General features: G+C 45.2%; 2 protein-coding genes across 2 annotated transcripts; both read right to left on the bottom strand.

Moving 5' to 3' along the window:
* Positions 1-1,846: 1,846 nt before the first annotated feature.
* On the bottom strand, positions 1,847-5,264 carry LOC131281360 (troponin C, isoallergen Bla g 6.0101-like). Its single transcript, XM_058310686.1, has 6 exons — positions 5,220-5,264; positions 4,835-4,862; positions 4,244-4,510; positions 3,066-3,197; positions 2,807-2,827; positions 1,847-1,867 (listed from the first exon to the last, which is right to left on the bottom strand). The coding sequence occupies exons 1-6, from the start codon at positions 5,262-5,264 to the stop codon at positions 1,863-1,865; spliced, it is 498 nt and encodes a 165-aa protein (XP_058166669.1). The 3' UTR covers positions 1,847-1,862.
* Positions 5,265-12,817: 7,553 nt separating this feature from the next.
* LOC131292092 (troponin C, isoallergen Bla g 6.0101-like) lies at positions 12,818-22,938 on the bottom strand. Its single transcript, XM_058320780.1, has 4 exons — positions 22,930-22,938; positions 20,091-20,118; positions 13,404-13,799; positions 12,818-13,324 (listed from the first exon to the last, which is right to left on the bottom strand). The coding sequence occupies exons 1-4, from the start codon at positions 22,936-22,938 to the stop codon at positions 13,290-13,292; spliced, it is 468 nt and encodes a 155-aa protein (XP_058176763.1). The 3' UTR covers positions 12,818-13,289.
* Positions 22,939-23,734: the final 796 nt, after the last annotated feature.

Here is a 23,734-nt window from a genome sequence, read left to right as displayed (position 1 = left end):
CAGCTCGCGAAAATGGATTCGAAACCCATTTCACGCATGATCCAACGCTCCTCCGACGTCCTCAATGCAGCCCTCCGCCCAAGAACCAGCTGCGCTCCGATGATCGAGACAGGAGGGAGGGAGAGGAGAGGGGAAGATGGGGAGCAGAACGGTTTGGCCCAGATGCTGCCACCTTGCCTATTTGTCGTGTGAGGAAAGATTTTCATGTCTTTCAGCCCGCCACACTTACGCACACACACACACGACAATAGGGCGTGGAGGTTGTCCGTGCGTGTGTGGATGTACTAGTATGTGCGTTTGTCAGAGGCGCGAAAAAGGGGTCGCAGCATCGAAAGACGCGCCCCAAAGGGTGTTCGGGGAGCGGCATTGGCAAAGATTTGGCACGAGGAGAGAATACGAAACAGCTATGCGAAAAGTTGAATTAAAAGAAAATAAAAGAAAATGACAAGCGGGAACGAGAGAGGAAAATATGCTTAGCGCACAACCAGTATGCAACCGAACGGAATCAAGATTTATGGACTTGTCTTGGCTACTCTCGGCCGCGATTTTCCGACTCCACGCGTCGACATGTTTGGTGCATGTTTTGAATGGAGTTTTCGAATTATGCGATCGCCGGTGATGTGTGACTTGAGGAGCCGGTTTGCAGTGGAACGGGGTTGGGGTAGGATGGTGCACTGGTTTGAGTGGACGACTAAATTAAATGTTGCATCGCCTGCCGGATGCGTAGTTACTGCTTTGGGCGATAGTTTTAGTAGGACCTACTTGCTGTCTGACGTATTTAAAGCGTGCTATAAACGCTTCAACAAAGCTTGGTTGAGATTATTGGGTCGGACAAAACAGTAAAGTCGGTAACGAAGGAGATTCAATAATTAGGAAAGAAGTGGTTGGGAGAACTGTCACTGTAACCATTATAATATATCAGCATAACATGAGAAAAATGAAGTAGAAAAATCTTGGTTTGGTAAGTCATGTATAAATTATTTAAGTCGGCTTTTTTCATAATCGGAGAACAAGATGGGAAACGATTGAAAACTGATGGTTTGTTCTTTGTTTTTAATATTATTCAAACTATCTTGCGTATGTTAAATAGTATTCTAAAGGGAATAGAAAATGATACTGCTTTTGGAGAATAACTAAACTAATAAAAAGAACCATCACTCAGAAGTAAATCATGATAATCAAGAAAGCACATGCTCTGTAACTTAAAGTGCCTATTGAGGAATCGAAAGTGGAATAAAATGTTAATTTAAATTAATGTTGATGTAAATTTAAAATTAAGTAAATGTTGATTTAAATAATTATCAAACAATATTTCACAATGATTAATCGTCTACACGAAACATAAATAGTAAACAATCAATGGCAAAGTTCACCATCTATTTCCATTCCATTCAGATTCACACACGAATAATTTTGTGTTCCTTTTAAATGCGTAGAAGAATAAAGCATTGAATATGTTGAAAGACAAACCCGAAGACTGTTCCTAGATGTGAACATTTTCACAGACGCTTTCTGGGTCTATTTTCCTTCGACATTCGGATGGTGTAGAAGAAAAACAACGGCCACCGTAAGTCCATCATACCATCTACGGTAGAGTATATTTATCGTTCATCGTTCGTTCCCATCCATTTTCCCTTTCTCGGCTCTTAATTTTGCGTGCGGTTTTACCTTACCGTGCGTGTGTGCCAGTGAGCGCCGGCAGCCATGATGATACCTTGCAACGCAAATTACATATTTGTTACGATGTCCTGGTCCTGTCGGGCGGTAGCAGTTGTCCTGCGCCCAGTCTCGTTCCGTTCTCCCCAATCCCCACCGAAGTCTTCCTTCGGTTACGGGTAAGGCAAATACATACACACATACACTTATCCTAAAACGCATGAAATATTTATTCAGTTCAGGGTATGGTATTGAAACACACACACACACACATGAGCGGGGGCTGGGTGAATGCGGTATGCATGATTTTTCTAAGCGAACATGAAACGCTGGCTGAGCTCTCGTCTATTCAGCTGATAACAGGGCAAATGTGGATATATTAAAAAAAAAACTAAATGTGCAAAATGCTGAAATCGACGAAAGTCACTCCAAAGTCTATCTTCTCTCTCTCTCTCTCTCTATCTCTGCTTCTCTCACTATCGACCTCTTTTTCACCATCATCTCGTTCTCATACATTCATTCCTATAAAACTATATCCTAATAGGAGCATCCTGCAGCATCCGGTCTTCATGCAAGAAACGACACAGGACATCTTTGGTGCATGTCTGTTTTTCCTTCGTGTCCAGTCCTTGGATGGTTCTTTTGCAAAAAAAAGTGCTCGGGCCGTGGCAATTGGTTGTCTTCATGCAGCAGTGCATTCGCCGCCGGTGCAAGCCAAGTACAGATCGCACACAACGTCCGTGCGGTCCTTATTTACGCGTAGTAGTCAGCTAAAGCAGAGGAAAAAGAAGTAGCCAAAGGGATGCAAGGAAAGCGTATTAGAGTGGTTGGCGAAGAAACCAATGTGCACACAACGTGTAGCTAGGGGAGAGGAAGAAGTGTTTGCCTGAAAGGAGAAGGTTTACCTTGGGTGCAAACTAGCTCCGGGAGGATAAGAAATGCGACAAAGGGACTATGTTAATTATGCCAACCATGGAGCATCAGCTAAGGGATCTCTCGAGCGGTTGGTTGCTATATGGGTTTGTGTATTTGCGTTTGTGTGATTGTTAGACAAGAAAGTAATTTCCAAGGCACATCTGTGAAGCATCTTTGCGGCAGCAACTGGCGAAGGCACACAAACGATAGCGTATTTTGCAACAACTGCACCTACCTGTCATTACTTCCATGAACTCTGCCGGTGTGGAACGCGTCGGAAGTTCGTTGTTTGCCGTCACAAATTAGGTTGCACGTGCCACAGTGTTGTTTAGCGGAAAGGAGAAAGGAAGTAAACAAAAGATGGAGATCGGGTCAGTTGCGTAAAGATGGATGAACCCTCAAGGACCCACGATCCACGAAGATAAGCGTGGAAGGTTCGGAGTCCCTTTTTTGCTTGATTGTTGACCGATACAACGGTCCCAATGGTCCCATACCTTCAAAGTCCACTGTGCCGGAACCGTCGGCATCAATTTCGTCCACGATGTCGTCCAGCTCCTCCTCCGGCACGGCCCCATCCAGCTCGCGAAGGATCGCTTTGAACTCCTCAACGGGCAGGTAACCCTTGGCTGAAAATTAGTAGATTGAAGATAAATTGTTTCAGCTGGTACGAGGAGGAGTGATCAGATAATTTTTTAATCTCCACAGAATGTCTTAGATTCGTTTAAACAAAATGCCTTAGGATATTAGAAAGTTTTTCTTGTTCGTGTTTTTGGCAAACAAAAAGAAGCCTAATGTCAAAAAGCAGACAAATAAATAATAGCCGCAAAACTACTCAATCAAGCGTGTCTATGTGCCGATCTGGTATCTCCGTAAATCTTTTCCTAGACATCAAGGACACCTGTCTGTCAGGACTCGCGATCGAAATACGCTGTGACACTAAATTTAATTTATTTATCCACCCGATCCACTCCACCTGGCCCCGCAAGGTGGTGTGGCCAGATTTATGCTCGTTTTTCCTCTCTTCAAATATTTGACGCTTGCACGTTCGGCAGTTCGGCCATCTGGTCTCGGGTCGGCAGACATTTTCTACCACTCTTAGACACCTCACGTTTGTCTTTTTGCACACCTCATCCCCTTGCTTGCGTCCAACTTTGGACGCCGCTTGCCGAAGCCTAAGCCAAGTTTCGGGACCTCGTCGGAGCCAGTGTGCGCACGCCACTAGCGCTGGCTTTTGGTGGTGCTTATGCTAAAAATAAGCTGACATAGATTCATGACAAAACGGTCGTCTGCCGTGAACGGTTGCAGTTTGCGATGGGAAAGAACGAACGGAACAAAAACCACCAATAGGTCCGTCGCGGAGGAAAAAAAGGATGAAAAGCCAGCGCAACCCAACATGGGCGGGTGTTCTAAGGGTGGCTCCGAAATGTGAACCGACCGTGCCGACCGGAATGACACCATCGGTTCGGGCTCCCGGATGAAGTGTTTTGCATAAATTTACCGAAACAGATACATGCGAGCGGAAATGATATTTGCATATTTGCGCTCGGCTCCTTACCGGCCGTGGACACGTTCGTTCCCGTAGCCCTACTCCGCCATTCGGTGTGAAGAAAACGGACCAAAACAAAAAGGAAGGAAAACTCTTCAGGACAAATAGTGTCCTCGTGTGACTTACCATCCTTATCGTACATCATGAACACTTCGCGCAGTTCCTTCCGGAGCGCATCGTAGTCCTCCTCCGGCTCGACGTAGTTCGAGGCGAGCGCGACAAACTCGTCAAACTCCAGCTGGCCCGACTCGTCCTCGTCGTACTCCTCGATCACCTCGTCCAGCTCCTCCTCCGTTAGCTTGTGGCCGAGCAGCTCCAGGATCGTGCCGATCACGTCCGTGGAAATGCTGCCCGTTTTCTCCTTATCGAACGCATTGAAGGCATCACGCAGCACTGGGAAACAAGGGGGAAAGGTCTTAGTCGGTACTAGTTTTTCTCATATCTTGCCTGAATTTGTTTTTTTTTATTTCCCCCTTTTTTTCTGGGAATGGAAAAATCTAATTTTCTGCCCAATCACCTGCCGCCGGGCGGGCATTGTGTTCGATTGTGCAACAAACGTACTTTCCAATGGGAAACTTCCTTCCTCGATATTTTTTCGTTTTCGCCAAATTTCCATTGCAATTTTTTCACATTTTTTTCACCTTTTCTTTCTGGTTTGGTGGGTTTTTTGCAGCTCATTTTAGACACCTACCCACTCGTGCGTTCGTAAAAACTCACCTTTCAACTGATCTTTGCTCAATTCCTGCTGCCCATGGGCGGGTGAGAGTGTAGCGTTGCGAATTCAATTCAAATCCAGCACCAGAAAACCGAAGAGAAACGTGAAAAGAGGGAGTGAAAAACGGGAAAATCGTCAATCGGCAACTGTACCGTGCGTGTGCGAAATGAGGTGCGCCACCAACGATCACCATTAAGTAATTAGTCAAGAGAAGAAACAAACAACGGCACAACAACACAGCCCGCGCGGAAAAGTGCGAATCCAATAAACAATTCGAACGCCGCGGCCAGTGTCGAATTTTCCACAAGTCGGCCACGCCGTCTGGAGTCGTAAATTCGCGAACCGCTCGAAGAAAGCAACGCCACGATCACCGCCGTTTTTCCGTACCTTGCCTTGGGTACTTTCCCCGGCGTCCGACATGGTGTCTGACATTTTGGCTGGAGTTTTTGGTTTCTTTTGGAGATTTAAACGATGAACAACACACGGGGTTTGCGAAAGGCTTGATGCACTTGAGCTGACTGTTTCACGTCCGAACAAGGCTACGTTGGAACTGCGCTTCGATGTGTCTTCGCCGGCCTATCTTAAGCAACGACCTACGACAATGCGTGCGTATAGTGTTTGCGTCACTCATCGATTGCAAACGCACGCCGGCTGCGTGCCGGCGGAAAATTGTCTGCATCCCTGCCGTTTTCCGTTGCCGATTGCGTTCGAATGCAATCGACTAGAACTGGGAGAACGTCACCATTGTGATCGTACGGGAAAACCCCCCGGGGTGAAAGTGTGATCGTGATCGAAACCGCGTGCGACAAAATTAAATACACTATCACCGATCACGCCGATTGATGGCCACCAAACCGCTCACGCACGCACGCACGCGAAAATCTTCTCACGTATCATGTGTTGAGTTACCTGCTGTTCCATCCGCACAATTTACGGTTCGATGAGTCAAACAGTGTGCCACAATTTCAAACCGGAAAATCCACTCTCGCCGTTCGGAAGGAACACAGTTGTTTCTCTTTTTTCTTCAAAGTCGACTGACGAACGACGAACGTGACTCCTTTGGGGTGTGCTGCTCCGGGTCGCGCAGCTGCTCCTGGCGCGGCTTAACCACTGCCTGTGGCCGCGAAGCGCTCGGCATCGAATCAACACCCCGGATCCGGATGACGGGACGCGTGCAGCTCGCGCACAGAACATACGCGACGATGGCGACGGCGTCCAATTTATCGATCGAGGAATTTTTGGGAACACATTCACGTTCGGTGCCCCTTCCACTCGGGCTCGGCTTTCTGGTTTGCGTTCGCGGTTTCGCACACACATCCGCGCACAGATGCTGGCCGTTTCGGGCCATCCTGATGGGCATCTGTAGCTGGTGGCCGCTCCGTCGGTCGGTCGGTCGGTCGGGTTGGCTTGTTTTCCCTTCTGCCGATGGGCAGTCGCGAGGCCGTGACGCATCGCTGCCAACTCCTGGGACCATGCGTTCCGGTTCACTGCCAATGTGGTCATACTTTACGCTGGGAGTAAAGCTGGGAATGTTGAACTATTAGATTTTAAAAATAAAAGAAGATTAATTGTTTTGTAGAATATGATAGTGGAACACTTATTTGCAAATAAATGCACGGTTTATTTAATTTTCATTTTGCCTTCCAACAGGTTGGTCATTCAATCTTTCCAAGGTGAAATGGTTTCAACTAGCTAAATTTCAGATTAAATATAACCTAAATTGCATTTTAATGATTAGCATTCGATTCTATTAAATTAATTCAACTAAACTAAATATTCTTCAGGATATCCAAATTATCAGGATTTTCTTAACAAGGTTTTTTTTTAAAGTGTTATTGGAAATAGAAAAGTTTAATTAATCTTATCTTTAATCTCTCTAATCTCTTTATCGATATAAATTCTTATAAATAAAAAAAAAACCATTGTATTCCTTCTTCTCCCTCCTTCTTTGGTCATGACTACCCTTGAGGCTTACTAAACTGTTACAATTTTTGTACGTAGATAGTCAGCCGCTCGTATAGGAAAGACCCGGTCTTGGTTGGGATTCGAGCCCACGTCTTCTAGGGCGCTCCCCTCGGTGCTCGTGGACAGATTTTCTTCCATTACCTTTACTATTTCCAATTGCTTTAAATGCACTTTTTTGCCATGATTATTTGTAATCAAACATCGATTTGGAGAATTTTTATGTATGCTATATCAAAAAATCAAAAGATAAAATTCAATTTAAGTAGAAAGTTTATTATTTTGAAATTCTTTTAATTTAAAGTAAATACTGTTATTCGTTTTGAAAGTTCTCGATAAATTACATGATCGTTAATCGATATGAAACCCAAGACTGATATGATCGGTTAAAGACCAACTATACAAAAAGTTAGGTATATTTTCCATTTTTATTTTTTGTTTTACTCATTAGACCGCACCCGGCACAAATTGTGTGTTATATGGTACCAATGATTCCTGAATATAAAGTTTCATGCTCGTATAATTAATTTATAAAGTATAAAGTGTATAAAAACTTCCTTTTATTATTAAATTACAAGAATCATACTTACTTCCTGAGGATGTATACTTCGAAAAAACTTTGTATGAAACATGATTTTTCAGATTTTTTTGTTCTATTTTATTGAATTAGTAGAATTTCCATATTTTGGCCACTTGAGACCCGACACCAATGGTTCGACAGTATACCGCACGATTGCAGCAACCGATCCTCTCGGGATGACAAGCATTCATGGTGCAAAAGGGAAAAGTTATTAGAAAAAAAGTAAAAACACTCGTGCATCCATCTCGGCATTAATCATCAGAAATTAAATATAATAAATAGAATCACGCATTCCTTTCTCGGTCACCGGGCATCGGAGCTGCCAGCGCGCACGGCCTGTCACTGGCCGTTTTTTGAACCAGTAAGCAAACGGGTACGAATGGCATCTTTTTGGCCCTCGTGACCGTAACGTCCGTAAAGCCGTCTATCTAATTTGCTTCATCTTGGCCAGCTGACCCTGCCGATAGCGCACGGCTGCACAATCTGTAAACATAAAAGTGCTCCCGCATGAAAAACGGTACCACAGGTGGGTTTTTTTACGGAAAAAGGAGAAAGAGGATGGGTCAATTTGATTCGCAAATTCCTTTGCGTTTCGGAAGTTCGTCAGATTACTCCGTTCGGATAATATTGACAGGCATAAAATGGATTTTGATTTTTTATTTTTATAAGCTCTGTAGTAAAAAACATGCTTAGTGCAATGTTAAAAACATAACCGATGTGAAAGGAATTATAACATTGTTTTCCCACAAAGGAACCCATATTTTATCAACAAAAAAATATTCTCCACGTTAATCCTCCAGAGAGAAACCCTTACAGAGTATCATAACCATCTAATCACCCATTTTATCGCACAGTAATTCCACTTAGTCGAGGGTACAAAAGCAGAAAATCGAACGATTCAAACGGTACGGTACGGTCCCGCTAAGCCGGTGTTTTTCCTTTTTCCACGAAAAATACACCTCCCGAGAAATCCTATAAAAACGGATCGATTTCTCAACACCGCCAACAGCCCGCTGGATCCTTCTTCATCCGTAGCTCACTAAGGTTCGACTTCCCGGCTGGCCACAAGCCCTCGCCCGGTGCCGTACTCGTTCGTACCATAAATCAGTTCGATCTGGAAAGTTTCACTGCTGCCCGGCACCAGATGTGGTGAGGCTCTTGGGTTCATTAATGTTTTATAGGACAGTTACCGCGGGCGCTTCGAGGGTCGCGCTGAGCGAGCATAGTTGCTGAACTTGATAAAAGTTATTATTATCAAGAGATTCGTTAATGAAAAGATTACGGCTGCCGACGTCGGAACGAATCGCGGGTAGGATAATGTTATACGTCCCAAATGGGTTTCCTTTAAATCCGATATATTTTACGAGTGGCTAACAGATGCTTTTGATATTAATACGGTTCTGCACGATTAAACTAAACATTTACTTTCCCTCTTTAAAAAAAAATAAATTCACACATGTATTTTTGGTTTGACACCAGCCGCCTGGTCCCTTTTTTATCTGTTTGTAGTTCGTTCTTACTACCTTTAGTACACTCTCACTGATAACTCACATCAGTAAATCCAATACCTTTCCTCTGCGGAATGTCCTGTCCTTTTCCAGATCGCCTGAAATGCTTTCATCTTTGCAGCACGTTTTAAATCCACCTACAAAGCTTTGATTTTCTGTGAAAACTCCATTTCAATGGTGTTCAACAGAATAAGTATTACGGAAGAAGGCGTGGTGTCATTTTGCAAAGCCTTATCAACACCTTCGCCGGAATTTTGAGTGCAATGGGAGCAACGTCAGGAAATTCTGTTTTCACACATGTAGAAAGAACGGATGACACAAGAAAAGTTTTTCTCTTGATAAAAGTGACTGTAGTATGAGTTTAAATTTCATTGGAAAATGGATTTAAGGTAAAAAGGTGAATAAAATGAAACTTATCCGGTCTGATGCGAACGACACTCGCCTGCATGCATTTTCGAGGGCAACCAACTATAACATTCTCTCTGTTGCGAGTAACTTAAACATGTTAAGACAATTGTCGATGGGTTCCCAGTGCTCCATGGCAACATCCGTTCCGGTGTGCCCGGATGACTCCGCTACTTTGTAAGTTATTTCTGCTCCCGGGGCCACGTCTTTTGCACGACACGCGAGCATTTTCCGTGAACTTACCCGGCATCTCGTTTCCGTACCGACAGCGAAAAACAAACTCCTGTTTGCACGCCAACGCACACAAAACGATGCAACTAGTGAGCGTAAATGCACGATGCACTTATACTTGCTACCTTCACGACGCTGCGCATCCTTACGCCCTTTGGAACGCCAACAGGTCGGGATAAAATATAAGCTGTTTCATTGGCCGGTTTCGAAGCGCTTCATGCGCAACATTAAAACAAGAAACTTTTTCTTTGCACCCAACGTTGTGCAAAATTTTCTCACTCCAAAAGGCACTTCAGACCCATTGTCCTGGGTCCGTCGTTCCGGTGGTTCATTCGCAGGACGATGTGCATGGCTAATACGATCAGCATGTTTACGGTACGGTGAGCGGTAACAATATTTTGCTAATGTTTCTGTCAAGCGTCCCTGCGCCATACTCAATAGGTTTTGTGAATTTTCAGTTCATCGTGCTGCTTGTGATTTTCCGTTGGAATAAATTTCGAAACAAAATTCTGAAAACCAGCAGGTGTTCCACCTGCATAGCTTCATGATTTAAAAAAAAATATTAAAAAAAACATAGCAAACCTTGTTTTGCTATTTTAAACCCCGGCACAAAGACGTCACGAAAAGGTACGATAAAGTTGCAAGTAAATATTCATGTTTCCAAGAACGAATACAAAGAACGCAATGAAAAAAGTCCGAGACACGAATTGTCGTTTTGATCCTTCCGGCGAGTTTGCGCTTGGCTCTCATTGTGCCTGCGGCACAGAAACAACATAAGAATACTACTTATGCGCTCCACTCGCTTCTTTCTTTTGCTTATCGTTTTGTCAAAGTGCCGTATTTTCGCATTTCCGTTCCACTCAAACCTTGTGACCCCCGCCATTTAAAGTATCAACCCATCGCCCCGGTTGGAGGCGTGTTCGCATGTTTTAGTGTGCTTTAAAAACTCAACAACGCGTACACAAACCGAGCACGGCCCCAAGACAAAGTTCCTCGTGTCGCTCGAGTCGGGTCGAGCAGCGGTGTCTCATTGACCCATATTTACGGGTAGGTCACATCCGGAGGCAAAAACTTCTTCCATCGCTTCCGGTTCGGCCCGCAGCGACCGCGGCAATAGAAAACTTCTGCTGTGCAAAGTGCGTCCGAACAGGGCCGTGTTTCGTCGGTCGCCAACCGTGTCCCTATGGGTTGCAATTCAAGCCCGCCCGGCCTTAGCACGCTGGGAAAATGGCTTCTTTTTGGTTGCAGTTTTTCTTTCGCTTGCACCGGGTTTTGCAACGGGGACACACCTTTAATCAAGCAAGGACGGAGCGGAATTCTAGCAGCATGTTTTTGGCTACGTTCCGCTAAACCCTGACTAATGTGTTGAATAAATCGAAAGGTCATCCGAATGGGAGGAACACGAAATGGCACAATCTATTTTGTAGCTGCGCCGCGATCCGTCGTTGAAAAATGTAAGTTGGCTGCTTGCGCTTGCCAGTGGAGGAATGGTGCAGTGCACGGCGAGAAGCATAAATTATGATGTTTGACTTATTTTTAAACGCTGTCATAATAACATTTTTCACGACTCGTGTGATAAAACGCTGCATCCAGTGGTTATGACTTTGTTGTTGAGTATAAGCTGAAAGAAAAAGAAGAAACTCTTCTGACTTAATTTTATTTTAGAAGGACCAATAACGAAACTAACCAAATGGCAAGGGTGTGTAAAGTAGTAAACCATAATTAATCAAATTTCAAAGATATATTCATCGGTATATAATATTATACGATAATTAAGACGTATCGCAGAAGAAAAATGTTATTATGAAAGTGTTTCCGAACTGAATATAGTGGTTTTGACAGAATGTCATTTCAAATGTAACAACTTTCCATAATGCCAAAGTGCCATTTAGTTTGTATAATTTGAAAGCTATTTTTTATTTATATCATTCTGATTGTAGGATATGGTGTCATGTATCATCAGGCGTATATAGAATGAATACCGAGTCATGAAACAATTTAAAATAGCATTTTTCTAAACGAAAGGATCATGCAGAATGTAGTCTTGTTGCATATTTTTAAAGTTTAGTTCAATAGTTTCGTTTACGTAAATCTTGCACAATCAACTTTTTGGAAAATCTTTATTTGTGTGGTAATTGCTTTGCTTATATTCAAATAGGGTAAGTGCTCCAATAGTGGTGCTAGTACCAATAGTGGTTGTAGTGGAACAAAATTCTAGCTCTAAGACGAAATACAATGGAGATATTTGTTCTTCTATGAAATGTTCTTTGATCTTCTGCGAAGTGTTTAAACGATAAACCTTATGATTCCGTAATAAATTAAGGCTCCAAAATGAATATTTTCCGAACAGGTTGTACTAATATGCTGGATTTCTGAAGAATTTATCAGGTATGCCATGATTTCCTCTATGAGGCCAATGCATTGGTCTATAAATATTTTGGCTGTTCTGTTTTGGATATGCTTCAAAAATAAGTCACAGTCAAAATATATTCAATCATTTCCAAGTACTACCATCACTATAGAAATACGATACCAACTATAGGAACCATACCACCATTATAGGAGCAACCAACTCGCAAGAAATATACGCTTTTTTCGTGTATTTTTTATGTTTTATGGTGAAAATAGATGTTCTCCAGAAGAAAAGTCGTGTTTCGATCATAATTGGTACAAATATGTAAAATATTGTGTTCTTAACACTTATAAATTACATCATATTGTTAGTTACATTACTTAGTGCACCACTATTGGTACCGTTATCCTACAACTAGATTTTTCAAAGGTCGATAAAAAGTTAAAGGATCATTATAAAAGTTATGTGCGCTTTGGTGTTTAACAACTGGATCGGATTAAGCTCGACATAAGAAGGTTGACTGTTTTTATTTTCCAGAATCAGCTGTAGCATTTTTAGCTACTTACTCTTTTTAGCAGCAAAAAAGCTTTCAAACGTAGGGTCTTCTGACTTTCTAGGAATGATGGGATATCTTCTAGACTTCTAGGAATGATTTGAAATATACAACCAGAACCGTATTGTTAAGTATCGTTGAATATACTCGATAGAATCGACTTTAGCGATGATTTCGGAACAATCAAAACACACTCCACTTGATGGTAGCCCTCCGAGGTTTCCCAGCGCGAGATACCGCAGAAGTTGTTTATTTGCAATGCACTGCTCGCTTAAACTATAAGATCAACATCAACATCTCTCATCATCCTACAGCATTTTCCCCCTTCCCGATGGAAACCCCCCGCTTCCCTTCCTTTCGCCCCATACTCTCCATACGAACCCCAAGTGGGGAAGGAAAAACACGCAAAACAACCGCACAGCCGTCCAAATCAGCGCTGGATGCAATCCACGAACGGAACGGATAGAATGTAATCACTTTGAACAACCTTTGGCAACAAACAAGGGTGAAAACTTCGAATGGAAGGCCTCCGTTGGCTGGATGGTAACGGGTTTCCGCGCGCTCAGCTTTCCTCACGGGTGTCGAATGATTTTGGACGGACGCTTTTAGAGTTGGAAGCGAATAGAAAGGACTGTGGTTGGTTCCGGGGAGAAAAATATACGGCACAACTTCCTCCTTGGTGCCGGTGCCCGATGTTTGCTGCATACGGACGAAGCAGAAGAACCGGAAAAAATATTCTTTGGGTGGGATCTGTTTTTTTGGTTGCATTTTTCTGTCTCTTTAGATCGATTGCTCGACGAAATGATTGCTGGTTTTGCGAAAGGAACATAAAAGTCATTGCTAGGCGATGCCGGCGCCGGGATGCTTAGTCATCACCACCGGTCATGACTTCCATGAATTCTGCAAGGGAAAAGAAATGGAGAAATGTTTAGCAGAGCTTGTGACATAAATCTACCAGCCTGTGGAACTGAAAACCCACCATCGAAGTCCACGGTTCCGGAGCCGTCGGAATCGATTTCCTCGATCATCATGTCCAGATCCTCGTTGGTCAGGTTGTCGTCCAGCTCCTTGAGGATTTCGCGCAGCACCTGGGTGGTGATGTAGCCGTTACCCTCCTTGTCGTACAGACGGAAGGCCTCCTTCAGCTCCTGCTGCATCGCCTCGGCATCCTCCTCAACCATGAAGCGGGCCGCGAGCGTGACGAACTCCTCGAACTCCAGCTCACCGGAACCGTCGGCATCGACTTCATCGATGATCTCCTTCAGCATCTTGTCGTCGAGCTGGTGGCCCAACATGCTGAGGATCGTACCGACCATCTGCGTGCCGATGCATCCCTTCTTCTCCTGATCGAACGCGTTGAACGCATTGCGGAGCACTGCAAAACGGAGAACGAAGAACGTAAGCAATTAGCACATGGCGCGAACCATAAGCGAATTATTCAAATTAAAAACTCGTTACGTGGAAAACGCTCGTCTGTTAAATCCCACGTCTGGGCACCCTTCTATTTCCCTCCCACCCTCAAAGAGGAATTTTCCGGGTCATCCACTACCTTTCGCAGCTTTCGCACTGCTTCCCAAGATCGTTTCGTGTTTGGTAAATTTCATCTCGACACTCCCCGAAATGGGATGCGCCCGTGTTTCGTATTTTTAGCGTCAGTGTAGGTAATTTGATGCAGTGTAGCTGTTTCCCATATGGAGCAACCACATCACACACTCCGTTGCATCGTTGCTCGCAATTGGCGCTGTGCTTGTTTCCCCATCCCACTGCATCGTTTCGTTTGCTCGTCTTTTCGAATTGTCTCTTGGATGGGGAGTTTTCTTTGGCACGTGTTTCCACGTCCCCGCGCACGATCTCCCACCCCCGTTGGCAGATTGGCTCATCTTTTGCTCGCTGTTACTGCTCCCTTCGTTCGCTGCTACGATGTGTTTATTAATGAATGAACATCGGCTACAACCGGCGACCGTGGCCCGCATCGTAAAAAACTATAGTTCGTGCTTCTGGCGTTTCGCAGAGTGGTTTCCTTTAAGCCACCCTTTCGAGTACCAGGCCGGGCGATGTTTGTTTGTCTTCGCTACTGCATTTTCAACGTTCGGGGAAGCCGTGCGAAATTTATTTTCGCATCATCCCAACGAAATCCGGTTGCTTCTGCTACTATGCGGCTGGGGGGAGCTGCTTAACATATTACTCTCCCCTTTTTTTGTTTACTGCCATGACGTCGCGGGTTGACATAAAACAGAAACGAACGAACTTGCACATGGCACCCGGCAGTGTACAGTTTCCGACGGAAGCATCAAACGGAAACCAAATTGTCGCATACAAAATGGGAAAACCAAGGGTGTGTGTGTGTGACACACGTGAATTAAAATGAAATTTTCTATTACGTGCTTCTGAGCGCATCCCGCTGTTTTGGTTCGTTTTATTGCACAGAAACGAACTTTATGTGCCTCCCAGGGGGTACATTTTCTGTTTGGAGGTTTAAATACGTTCAAGGATAAAATTCTCCCATTAAAATGTTTATGCATTGGTATGAGGTTAATCGTCGATTATTTTGAGATACCAAAATTTGCAACGTTGTAAAAACCGTTATTGGTATGAAAACGATATTTGAATTAGATGTAGTTACGCTCTGCTTGCACATCCTTTTTTAATTATTTTTTATTTATTTTATAAGTTAAGCTATGTATGATCAATCAAAACGACAGGAAATTTGAGGACCACTTCAAAAGCGCTTTGCATTTTGGTCATGCGTTTTTCCTGCAACTATTACACTCATAGACAATCTTCATGCTCGTGCCTCACACAACAAAAATAGCCCGTTTCTTCCATTGTCATGCAGCATATTGCATCGACCGATTATCGAGAGCCACCACACAACAGGTGCATAAGGTGCATGTTCATCGTCGTAAAAAAAGCGTTTCGTATATGGGGTCTCTCGTGCGTTGTTCGAATATTAAATCAAGAGTTCACCATGGAACCCGCTTGGTTTCGATCACGTCGCGTTAAAATCGTTGTGTGAACGGTAACATTTTGCACCACCTCGCGCTGTCGATACCATTTTTCATGCTTTCCTCTTTTCAACAATATGATTTTTCTGCCCCAAAACAAAAATCCTTTCCCCGAGGGTTAAGTGTTTAAAATTGGCCTGTTTGCTTTTTGGAGGGCACCATAATTCAAGTTCATGGCTACCGTGGGCTTTACCCGGTGAGCCGGGGTTGTCACGTTGATAATAAATTTACAAGTGACTGTAAATCGCTATTTTCGCTTGCCAAAGGTAGGGAAAGGCGAACCGAATGAGGAAAGTGTTGGAAAGATATACTGTATTGCGATCGGTGTGGGATTGTGTAAATAAATCAATTTTATTCCAAACGGACCTTTTTTGCGGACGTCTTTTCTTATTCTGTATTGCACTTTTTGCTCGCCCGATTCATGTGTTGGTAACGGTTCGATTGATTTTTTTATTGAGCCGGTTTTTGATGACACATTCAATAAAAATTATAAAAGAACGGTGTTGCAAGAAGGCAAACATATATCCTGCCGATTCCAAAAGTTCTGCTTAGGAAAACATTCTCCATACAAAAGTCAACTTCTCAATTTCTGGTGATAATTATTTTTACATCAGTTAACATACACACCAAGCCCGCCACGTTAACCCTGTTCCGGTAGAGGAAGTTTGGAACCGTTTAAAAAATAAACACCCCGAGCGCGAATAGCTAATTGATTGGCAACGAGGTTTAAATTGTTCGTCAACATCTACAAACCTCACCCCGACCATCTTCGCCATTGCGACGTCTCAATCATCCGCTTCGCCTTCGGGTGGACCATCATTTAGGATCCTCCTGGGCCGATCTTTTAACGGTTTTATTTTTGACCTGCCACGAACGCGAGCGTAATTTATTTTGTCTCGCTCAAAACGGTGGCGAACTATTTTTAGTTTAGACAGATTCACCAAACCGACGGATCACTCAAGGATTGGGGCTGGGGATCACTTTTCTGAAAAAAAAAATTTCCCACTAGCTCGCGCCAGTCACATATGTTCCGATTCCGTTTTTTCACCATTTTCCTCGGCGACCCATTAAATCGATGCAGCGATGGAAATTAGTCTAATTAACGCCGTTCGCTTCGGCTATAAATACAACGATCGCTCGGTCGCTTCAATTCGACCAAGATCGACCGGTCGATGATCTTGGTGCCAAAGCAGGGGAACCGAGTGTTTGGTGCAAAAACCTGTCGAACCTGTGCCGTGCTCCAGTTTGCGATCGGGGGCTTAAGATGGAGAAAACACGCTTAAACTGCATCAACGTACAAAAAAGTGCGCAAACTAGATCATAATCTATCGGAGCGACGATCATCGAGCTTCGCTCGACGATTTGCAACGAATGCAAACAAAAATCAGAGCAAACACTCAAATCGAAGGTGACGATCTCGAACTTTAAATGTTCGCCAACGGCGTCCGGTTCGGTTTCATGGCGGTGGACGTTTATTATGGCTTCACATTGCTGGCGATATTTTAATGCGCATGAAAATCACTTCCAAACTGCACTAATCTACGAAGCGAATGGTTCGGTGTTTGGCGCTCTCGATTGAATGTTTGAAGTCGATCAAACACTGCAGTAATTTCTTCGATTTAGAGTCGGTTCAATGCAAACCGGCTCTAAAATAGATTAGGTTTTGGATCAGGGCAAAATAAGATCTTTTTATTTTCCACTTTTCTCTGTCACCTTCCTTCATCAAAAGAATCACAAAAAGAGGAAAACATAATTTCCCCACCCGTACTCCTGTGGCAGAAAAGTTTGTTACTCGGCCAAAGGTGGACGGGAATTGAAAAAGGAGCGTGCAAAATCATTCGACAACGAACTTCTCCTTTGGCATTGATGGTTTAGTTTGAAATTTAATTCAGCCGCACAAGAAAAGAATATATTTTCTTGACCCACACATTGGGATCTTTTTGCCATTTCCTTGAGTTGTGCAACATTTTGCTACCGTTTTTTCCCCGCTCCAACTTGGCCACCATGGACTGTTAGAAGGAGAACGATAATCACCTGACCCGCCACTGGAATGTGTGCTCGTGGGAATCGTTTGATCTCGACCCGTTCTCGAAGCGGCGGGAGACTATAAACGTGAATCGTAAAACTTGGAATAACTAAATCGATTCGGCTGATCGGCGAAACGGTGGTTGCGGTCGGGTGGTGTCGCATAAACTGGACTAACCTCGAAAAAGCTTATGCCAAACATTACACATGGCTTGCAGCGGAATTGGTTGCCCGTGCAACGTGTTACAAGAATGTAATAAACGGTTGTGAACACAAACCTACCGGGGCGTTTAGAAAAATGGTTATGATTTCCATAAATAATTTACATAGATATCCCTCCGGCAAATAGCCGTCATTTACAGCCGTTTAAAAGATACGGCAGCTTATCAGGCCCATGGTCAGCGGGAAAGATAAATGGGAGGGCTTTTAACACCTTGCCGATGCTTCTTCTGCCTGCAACCACATTAGAGGAAACGTTCTTACCTCTAAGGAGGTTGTCAGTTTGGGAGGACCACGCAATTAAATACACATCTGTCAACGTCTCGTTGTGAGCGCGAGACGAAATGATACTCCTCGTAAATTCCTAATGAAGAAATGAAGTTTACCTTCAACATCCTTAGGCGGCTCGTTTCGTTGAGTTCTGCGCTACCTCAGTGAGCTCATTTCTGGCCGCTTGCAGTTGTCGTGTGTCATAACGCGTTGCTATCATCGCCCGTAACCACTGACGTCATCCGTGGCCCGAATCGATCAATCATCGCTAACAATCGCTCCCGTGAAAGTGAAAGCAATTGGCTACCGGTCCCGGGGATGGTGAAATTGGCATGGCACAAAGTATCCTATCATGCGAGCTACCTAGCTTCCGATTGACTCTGAGGACGCGTACCGTACAGCCAGACTGATCAGATCTCTACCATCTCTTACCCATTCGTGGTGCTTACTCAAGGACTTCTCCCGCGTCTAGCCGACCGGTTCTCGTACGAGCGTTTGAAGTTGAACCGATGGCGGGTCCTTGAAGCGCCGTCAAACTGCTACCGACCTGTAGCCGAAACCGCCACCGGGTGTTTTGCAAAGTGGAGCAGTTTTTCGGAAAAGATTACAACCACGAGGAGGCGCAAGGCGAGGTACTCGTTGAGTGGGCTTTCTAAGCAGCGTTTTGTTTTCTTCCGAGCCACCCCTAACCAAGCCCACCGGTGGCGTGGAGTCCTAGGTCATGTCGGTTGCCCCGAGGCACTCATGTTCGTGAAGAAAGGAAACAAGAAAACTAAATCGCTCCGTCGCCCAGGTGGCTCCATCCGATGGCAGCTCACTCTTGGCGGTGAAAGGATCTCTCCGGGCTGGTCGGAAGGCCACGATTGTTTTGTACACCTGTTCCGCACCCACCGATGGCTTATATAATAACGCACCGGCCATTAAAGTGACATGGACGCGAAACCGAGGAACAAACGGAACAATGCGGTCCACCTCCGGGGCTCAGGCTGCGCGCAAAAAGAAAGGAAACCGTCGATGATAGGATTACTTCGACGTGCGTTAATGTTCGCCGAAACAATTGAGAAGCTTGAACAAAACCGTAAAACTAAACGAATAAATAGAAACAAACAGTTTTTAGCGAACCATTTAGCCAATGTTCGCCAAAAACAGACGGATCCCACCGGCTACCGGCAATGATCGATACCATTTTCGTGAAAGTAAACCCGTACAGTTGCTCGATTCCGTGGCTCGATTTGTTGGAACAACTTTCGATCGCAAGGGCGTAATGGTAAATGGTTGAGCGAAATTGATTGGAACGAAAATTGCTACCTGTATGAAGCGAATAATCTCGCCGAATTCCCATTGGTTGCCTTGTGTAATTTATAATTCATCCGATAAATGAACTCCTTCCTGGCAAACGGGTCCTCGCGACTGGGTCAATATTTGATTTATTCTCTTTATCTCATTTAAAAGTATTGATTTCAAGAGATGATGGTGAATGGCAATTTTTCAGAGGAAATATGGTCCTCGAATTGCATCATTTCGGTTAATTTCTACGTTCAAATTAATTAATTTATTTTAAAATCCCATTCTTCAATCTCTAAAGTATGTTAACACAAGCTTTTAGAAATATTCTAAATGGAAACATATTGAAATTTATTCCATTTAGAATGACAATTTTCTTGAACTATTTTGTTATATGATATTTTCTTAATTCATTCAAACAAACAGATGAATTGTGCGTGATCGGTCGCTTTGGCCGATGGTTAAAACTCATAACCAATCAAGTTACAAATCAGGTTTAGCGGCGACAAAATACATTTCCACCAAAACTGTCGATCCAATCAGGTCTATAATTTGATTACGAAAACAATAACATTCCTACCGCAAACGAAACCATCATAATTAGGTTGCATCAGTTGCATGAAAACAGGTGTATTATTTTCCCCCGTACGATGTCCCACTCCCTTTCGTCAACGAAAGCGGTTTAAATGTTGCACGATATGCACGACGCCGGTGCCACTTCCCCATCACCGCCCATCAGTGCGCGGAAACTTGACCTCCACCAGCTTCAGTTCGCGGCGGTCGGAAACCGTGTACGATGCGTTTTCCACTTCGTAACGTTTTTCATCACTTCCTCGAGCGCGTCCCGAAAAGTATATACTTACGTTCCAACTGAGCTTTATCCAGATCATCCTATCGGAGCCGGGGATGGAAGAGAAAAGAAGAGCGTGCGGAAGGAAGAGAAAAGAAGAGCAAAAGAACACGTTAGTGAAGTTGATTGGATTTCTGGCATGCTTCCAGGCGATATTTTCGCGCATCGCAAATCGAACGCAATAAACCTGCCCTTAGCTTGGGACCTGCCTATGGAAGTCCCAATCTCATGGCAAGGAGCGAAGGGTTTTTGGGAGGGGAGTGAAGTGTAGGCTTACGCCCAAAATTCAACCATTGGAACTTTGGCGGTTCGACAAAGCCATGTCAGCTGTACGCGAGGATGGGCTAAGCCTCGTGGAATCCCTTTTCTTCTCCCGGGGAAAGTTCAACTTTTATCTCCACCGTGTGGGCCGCAAATCCCATTCTGCCGCCCGTGGTCTAGCACACAGCATCCCAGCACTAATCGGAAGGCGACTACTAACACCACTACTGTATGGGATTATAAATAGACGGACGTGCGTTCCCTGGGACGGACTCGACGGGCCTGCTAACGAATTCCCGGTTCGCACGGCGAGCTCATTTGTATTCTGGCGAGCAGTTGGCACTTTTCCCTACAATTCTATCCCTCACCCAACCCCCTCCCCATGGTGGTTCCGCAAATGCTGGGCATGGACCACCCCGGGGGTGATTGGTTTCGGTGCCATCGGAACAAATTTGACAGGTCACTCATAAACTCGCAATTGACGAGATCCACCCGACGGGGGTCCGTGAAGTACGTGCATGTGTATTGCCATAAAATCTATCGATTTGATGGGTTGCACCCTTGGGGGAGGTGGGGGGCCTATTCGCGACGTCGTTCCTGCTTACTTTTCAATTTTGCAACGATATAAACAACCGAACGGGGCGCATTTCTCCCGAGTCCATTAGGATGATTGAAAGCGTTCCCCGAAGCGCGTGCATTTCGGTGTTTATCGAAAAGAAAAAAGGGTGATTCCGAAGTACACTTATTAACACATATGTGGAATTTTTTTGCATTGCTTTGAGGCAAACAAACAACACGGTTCGATTCAACTCCTTGTGACGGTGACATTCTTGAGTGGCCGTTCACTTTTAACATCGGGTTTGGGTCCTTTCAAAACCTGTTTTGACTATCGAAAATTATTATAACGTCCACCTGTCGTCATAACATGAGAGAACAAAAAACTATTAGACATCAATTAAACGAGTGGATTGTTTTTTTAACGTTGCTCCATCAAGTGTAACAACAAAATATTCGTTCTTGGAACTTTTTTGCACAGACAAGAGGTTAAAAAATTATTTTGAAAACTGCACATCAAGCGCTTGAGGAACTGTCCACTTCTTGTCGTTACACCATCTTTCCCTAGATTTATAACCTCTACAGGTGTTTAGCAGCCACGCGTTCTCCGTTTTAACCGTGTTTTGCCTCTTATGACATTTTCACTTTCGAATTTCGCGTGTTTGGAGACGTGAGACCTTTCGAAAAATTCTAGTCTAGCTGACGCTGACGTTTGTTCAACGGAACAACCACACATCGGAACGCGTGTAGAATCGGGTGCTAGAACGAACCGCTGAACGGTGATAGGGCGCATGGGCTTCACTTCGCAGCGCCAACAGGGACACCACCACCACCAAGCCGACGACGGTGCGTAACACCACCAGGGAAAGCGATCCAGGGCCACCGGGCGAGCCCATTTTTCCTTCCTTCCCGAGCGCCGAAAGAAAACTCGCTCGAATCCCGAAACCGCCCTCCGAAACGGTCCACCACCGTGCACCGTGACCTCCCGGTGAACATTACGTGCGGCGCGAGCCGCCCGTCACCCGCACACGCCTGGCTGCACTTTGTATTCGCGAGTGCCCGAGTGCCGGGCATTGTGTCGGGTCGCCGCATCGTCAAGCCAAAGTGTGCGTCCTCCGTGTTGAATCTTGGGTTGTGGCGCAAAATCTTGGCAAAAGTGTGCCCGGCCCTCGTTTCGAAACTAACCATGATGGTGCACTACACTGGTCACGCTGGCAAATGCACTGAACTCGTGCGGGGTCTTGCGCCCTCGACGTTGGTGCTCGCGGCCACTAGAATGCAAACTGACGCGATGCAGTGCAGCGGATTTTGCGGCGGATTCGTTCGCTGCCGGAAAAATGACCGCCGGCTGGGCGCTGATCGTTTATTAAAAAGGTGCCCGCATCCTGCCCTGCCTTCCCCCCGGGCCAGTTCCTTTCGCCCGCAACTAGGATGCACCCTTCGACGGGCGACAATGAGCGCGAAATTCTTGGTGGTGCAACTTCGCTAAGGTACTATAATATTTCCGAACACTTTCCCCCCATTTCATCCCACCTCCCTCTGCAAGGGGATGTGCCGTTTTTTGGCAAGGCACGGGTGTATGTACATAGGGCCTGGGTAGGTCCTTTCCCCGCCCTGGATGTCTCTCTCCGCTTCCCTGACTTTGGTGCACGCGTTTAGGCGGACAATTCGTCCGATCGTATGTCAAAACTCCACCCTCAGGGGTGGGGGAAGGGGGAATGGAACACCGAACAACAGGTGGAACGCGTAGGACACCGGGAGCACTTGCACTTGCCGCATACACCGCTCGCGTCAGTGGACGTCAACTTTTCCCTGCAACTGCACTATATTTTATAGTTGCTTCCCGTGTCGCGGAATGTCTCGACGATGCGCGGGCCTCGGCCTACTCGTTCGTCTCGCGTGGTTTGAATTTTTTTGGAACCAACCCAAGTGTCCGACATGGACGACGTACAGGCTGACGTACGTCGTCAGGGAAACACCACACAAACAGCGGCCGCGGCCGGGGCGACCGCGAAACGCCAACGAATACTTACGACGACCGACATTGTGCTGGAGGTGATAGGTGCTCGTGGTTATCAGCGAAAAGCGTCTAGTGTGGCCGGAAAACGACGGCTATCCTGGTTCTGCGGATCTCGCTAGAATGAAACGTGACCTCACGGCGCTGCGACCAACTGCTACCGATGCGATGTCGATGTCTCGTATAGTTATATACGCCGATCAGGGCAGGCGGGAATTTTCCACAAAACGGGGGGCAGTGCGGAAAAGAAGAAAACCTCGCACGCGCACCCATCGTATAGTGATTTGTTTAATCTCGGTCTAGGGTCGGGGCGTTTATTTTTATTCTTCTCCCGATAATAATCATCCGACCCTGGGGGTGGTTTCTCGGCCTACTTTCTCTACGCAAAGGCCCCCTCCCTGGGGTGGGTGGCCCAGAAAGAGATGGAGCGAGCCGTTTCCATCTTCGCCCCGGGACGACAATAAGTGCGGTAGCGTGTGCTGCACACACTCACGCACGCTCGCTCGCTCACTTGGATGCTGCGATACAGACGTTACTCCCTCGCAACCAATTAGTAAACGGCTGTGGTTCCTGCGATTTTGTGATCTACTATACATTCCATTCCCGGTTGCCGGGAAAACCCGTTTTTGGTTGCCGACACCTTTTCCCTGGCAACCGCAGGAAAACGGTTGCGTTCAGGTGGAACCTGAATGTGCAACAATGTGTACAATGTATCACACAATACTAATTACAAACATTAAAAACGTAATTGACTTCTTCGTGTTGGTTTTCCCGGAGATCAAGGTTGAATTCAAATTCAAAATTTTTTTTTGATAATAAAAGTA

This window comes from Anopheles ziemanni, chromosome 2 (genome assembly GCF_943734765.1).
Source record: "Anopheles ziemanni chromosome 2, idAnoZiCoDA_A2_x.2, whole genome shotgun sequence".
NCBI classification, from domain to species: domain Eukaryota; kingdom Metazoa; phylum Arthropoda; class Insecta; order Diptera; family Culicidae; genus Anopheles; species Anopheles ziemanni.
The sequence above is the reverse complement of the archived record's forward strand: the minus strand, read 5'-3'. Positions and strand labels throughout refer to the sequence as shown.

Coding starts and splice junctions, on each gene's coding strand:
- LOC131281360 (XM_058310686.1), bottom strand. CDS start 5,264: ATGTCAGACACCATGTCGGACGCCGGGGAAAGTACCCAAGGCAAG. Junction 4,511..4,834: donor GAGCAAAGATCAGTTGAAAG/GTGAGTTTTTAC, acceptor CTTGTTTCCCAG/TGCTGCGTGATGCCTTCAAT. Junction 3,198..4,243: donor CATGATGTACGATAAGGATG/GTAAGTCACACG, acceptor ACTAATTTTCAG/CCAAGGGTTACCTGCCCGTT.
- LOC131292092 (XM_058320780.1), bottom strand. Junction 13,800..20,090: donor GGATAAAGCTCAGTTGGAAC/GTAAGTATATAC, acceptor TCCGTTTTGCAG/TGCTCCGCAATGCGTTCAAC. Junction 13,325..13,403: donor CGGAACCGTGGACTTCGATG/GTGGGTTTTCAG, acceptor TTTCCCTTGCAG/AATTCATGGAAGTCATGACC.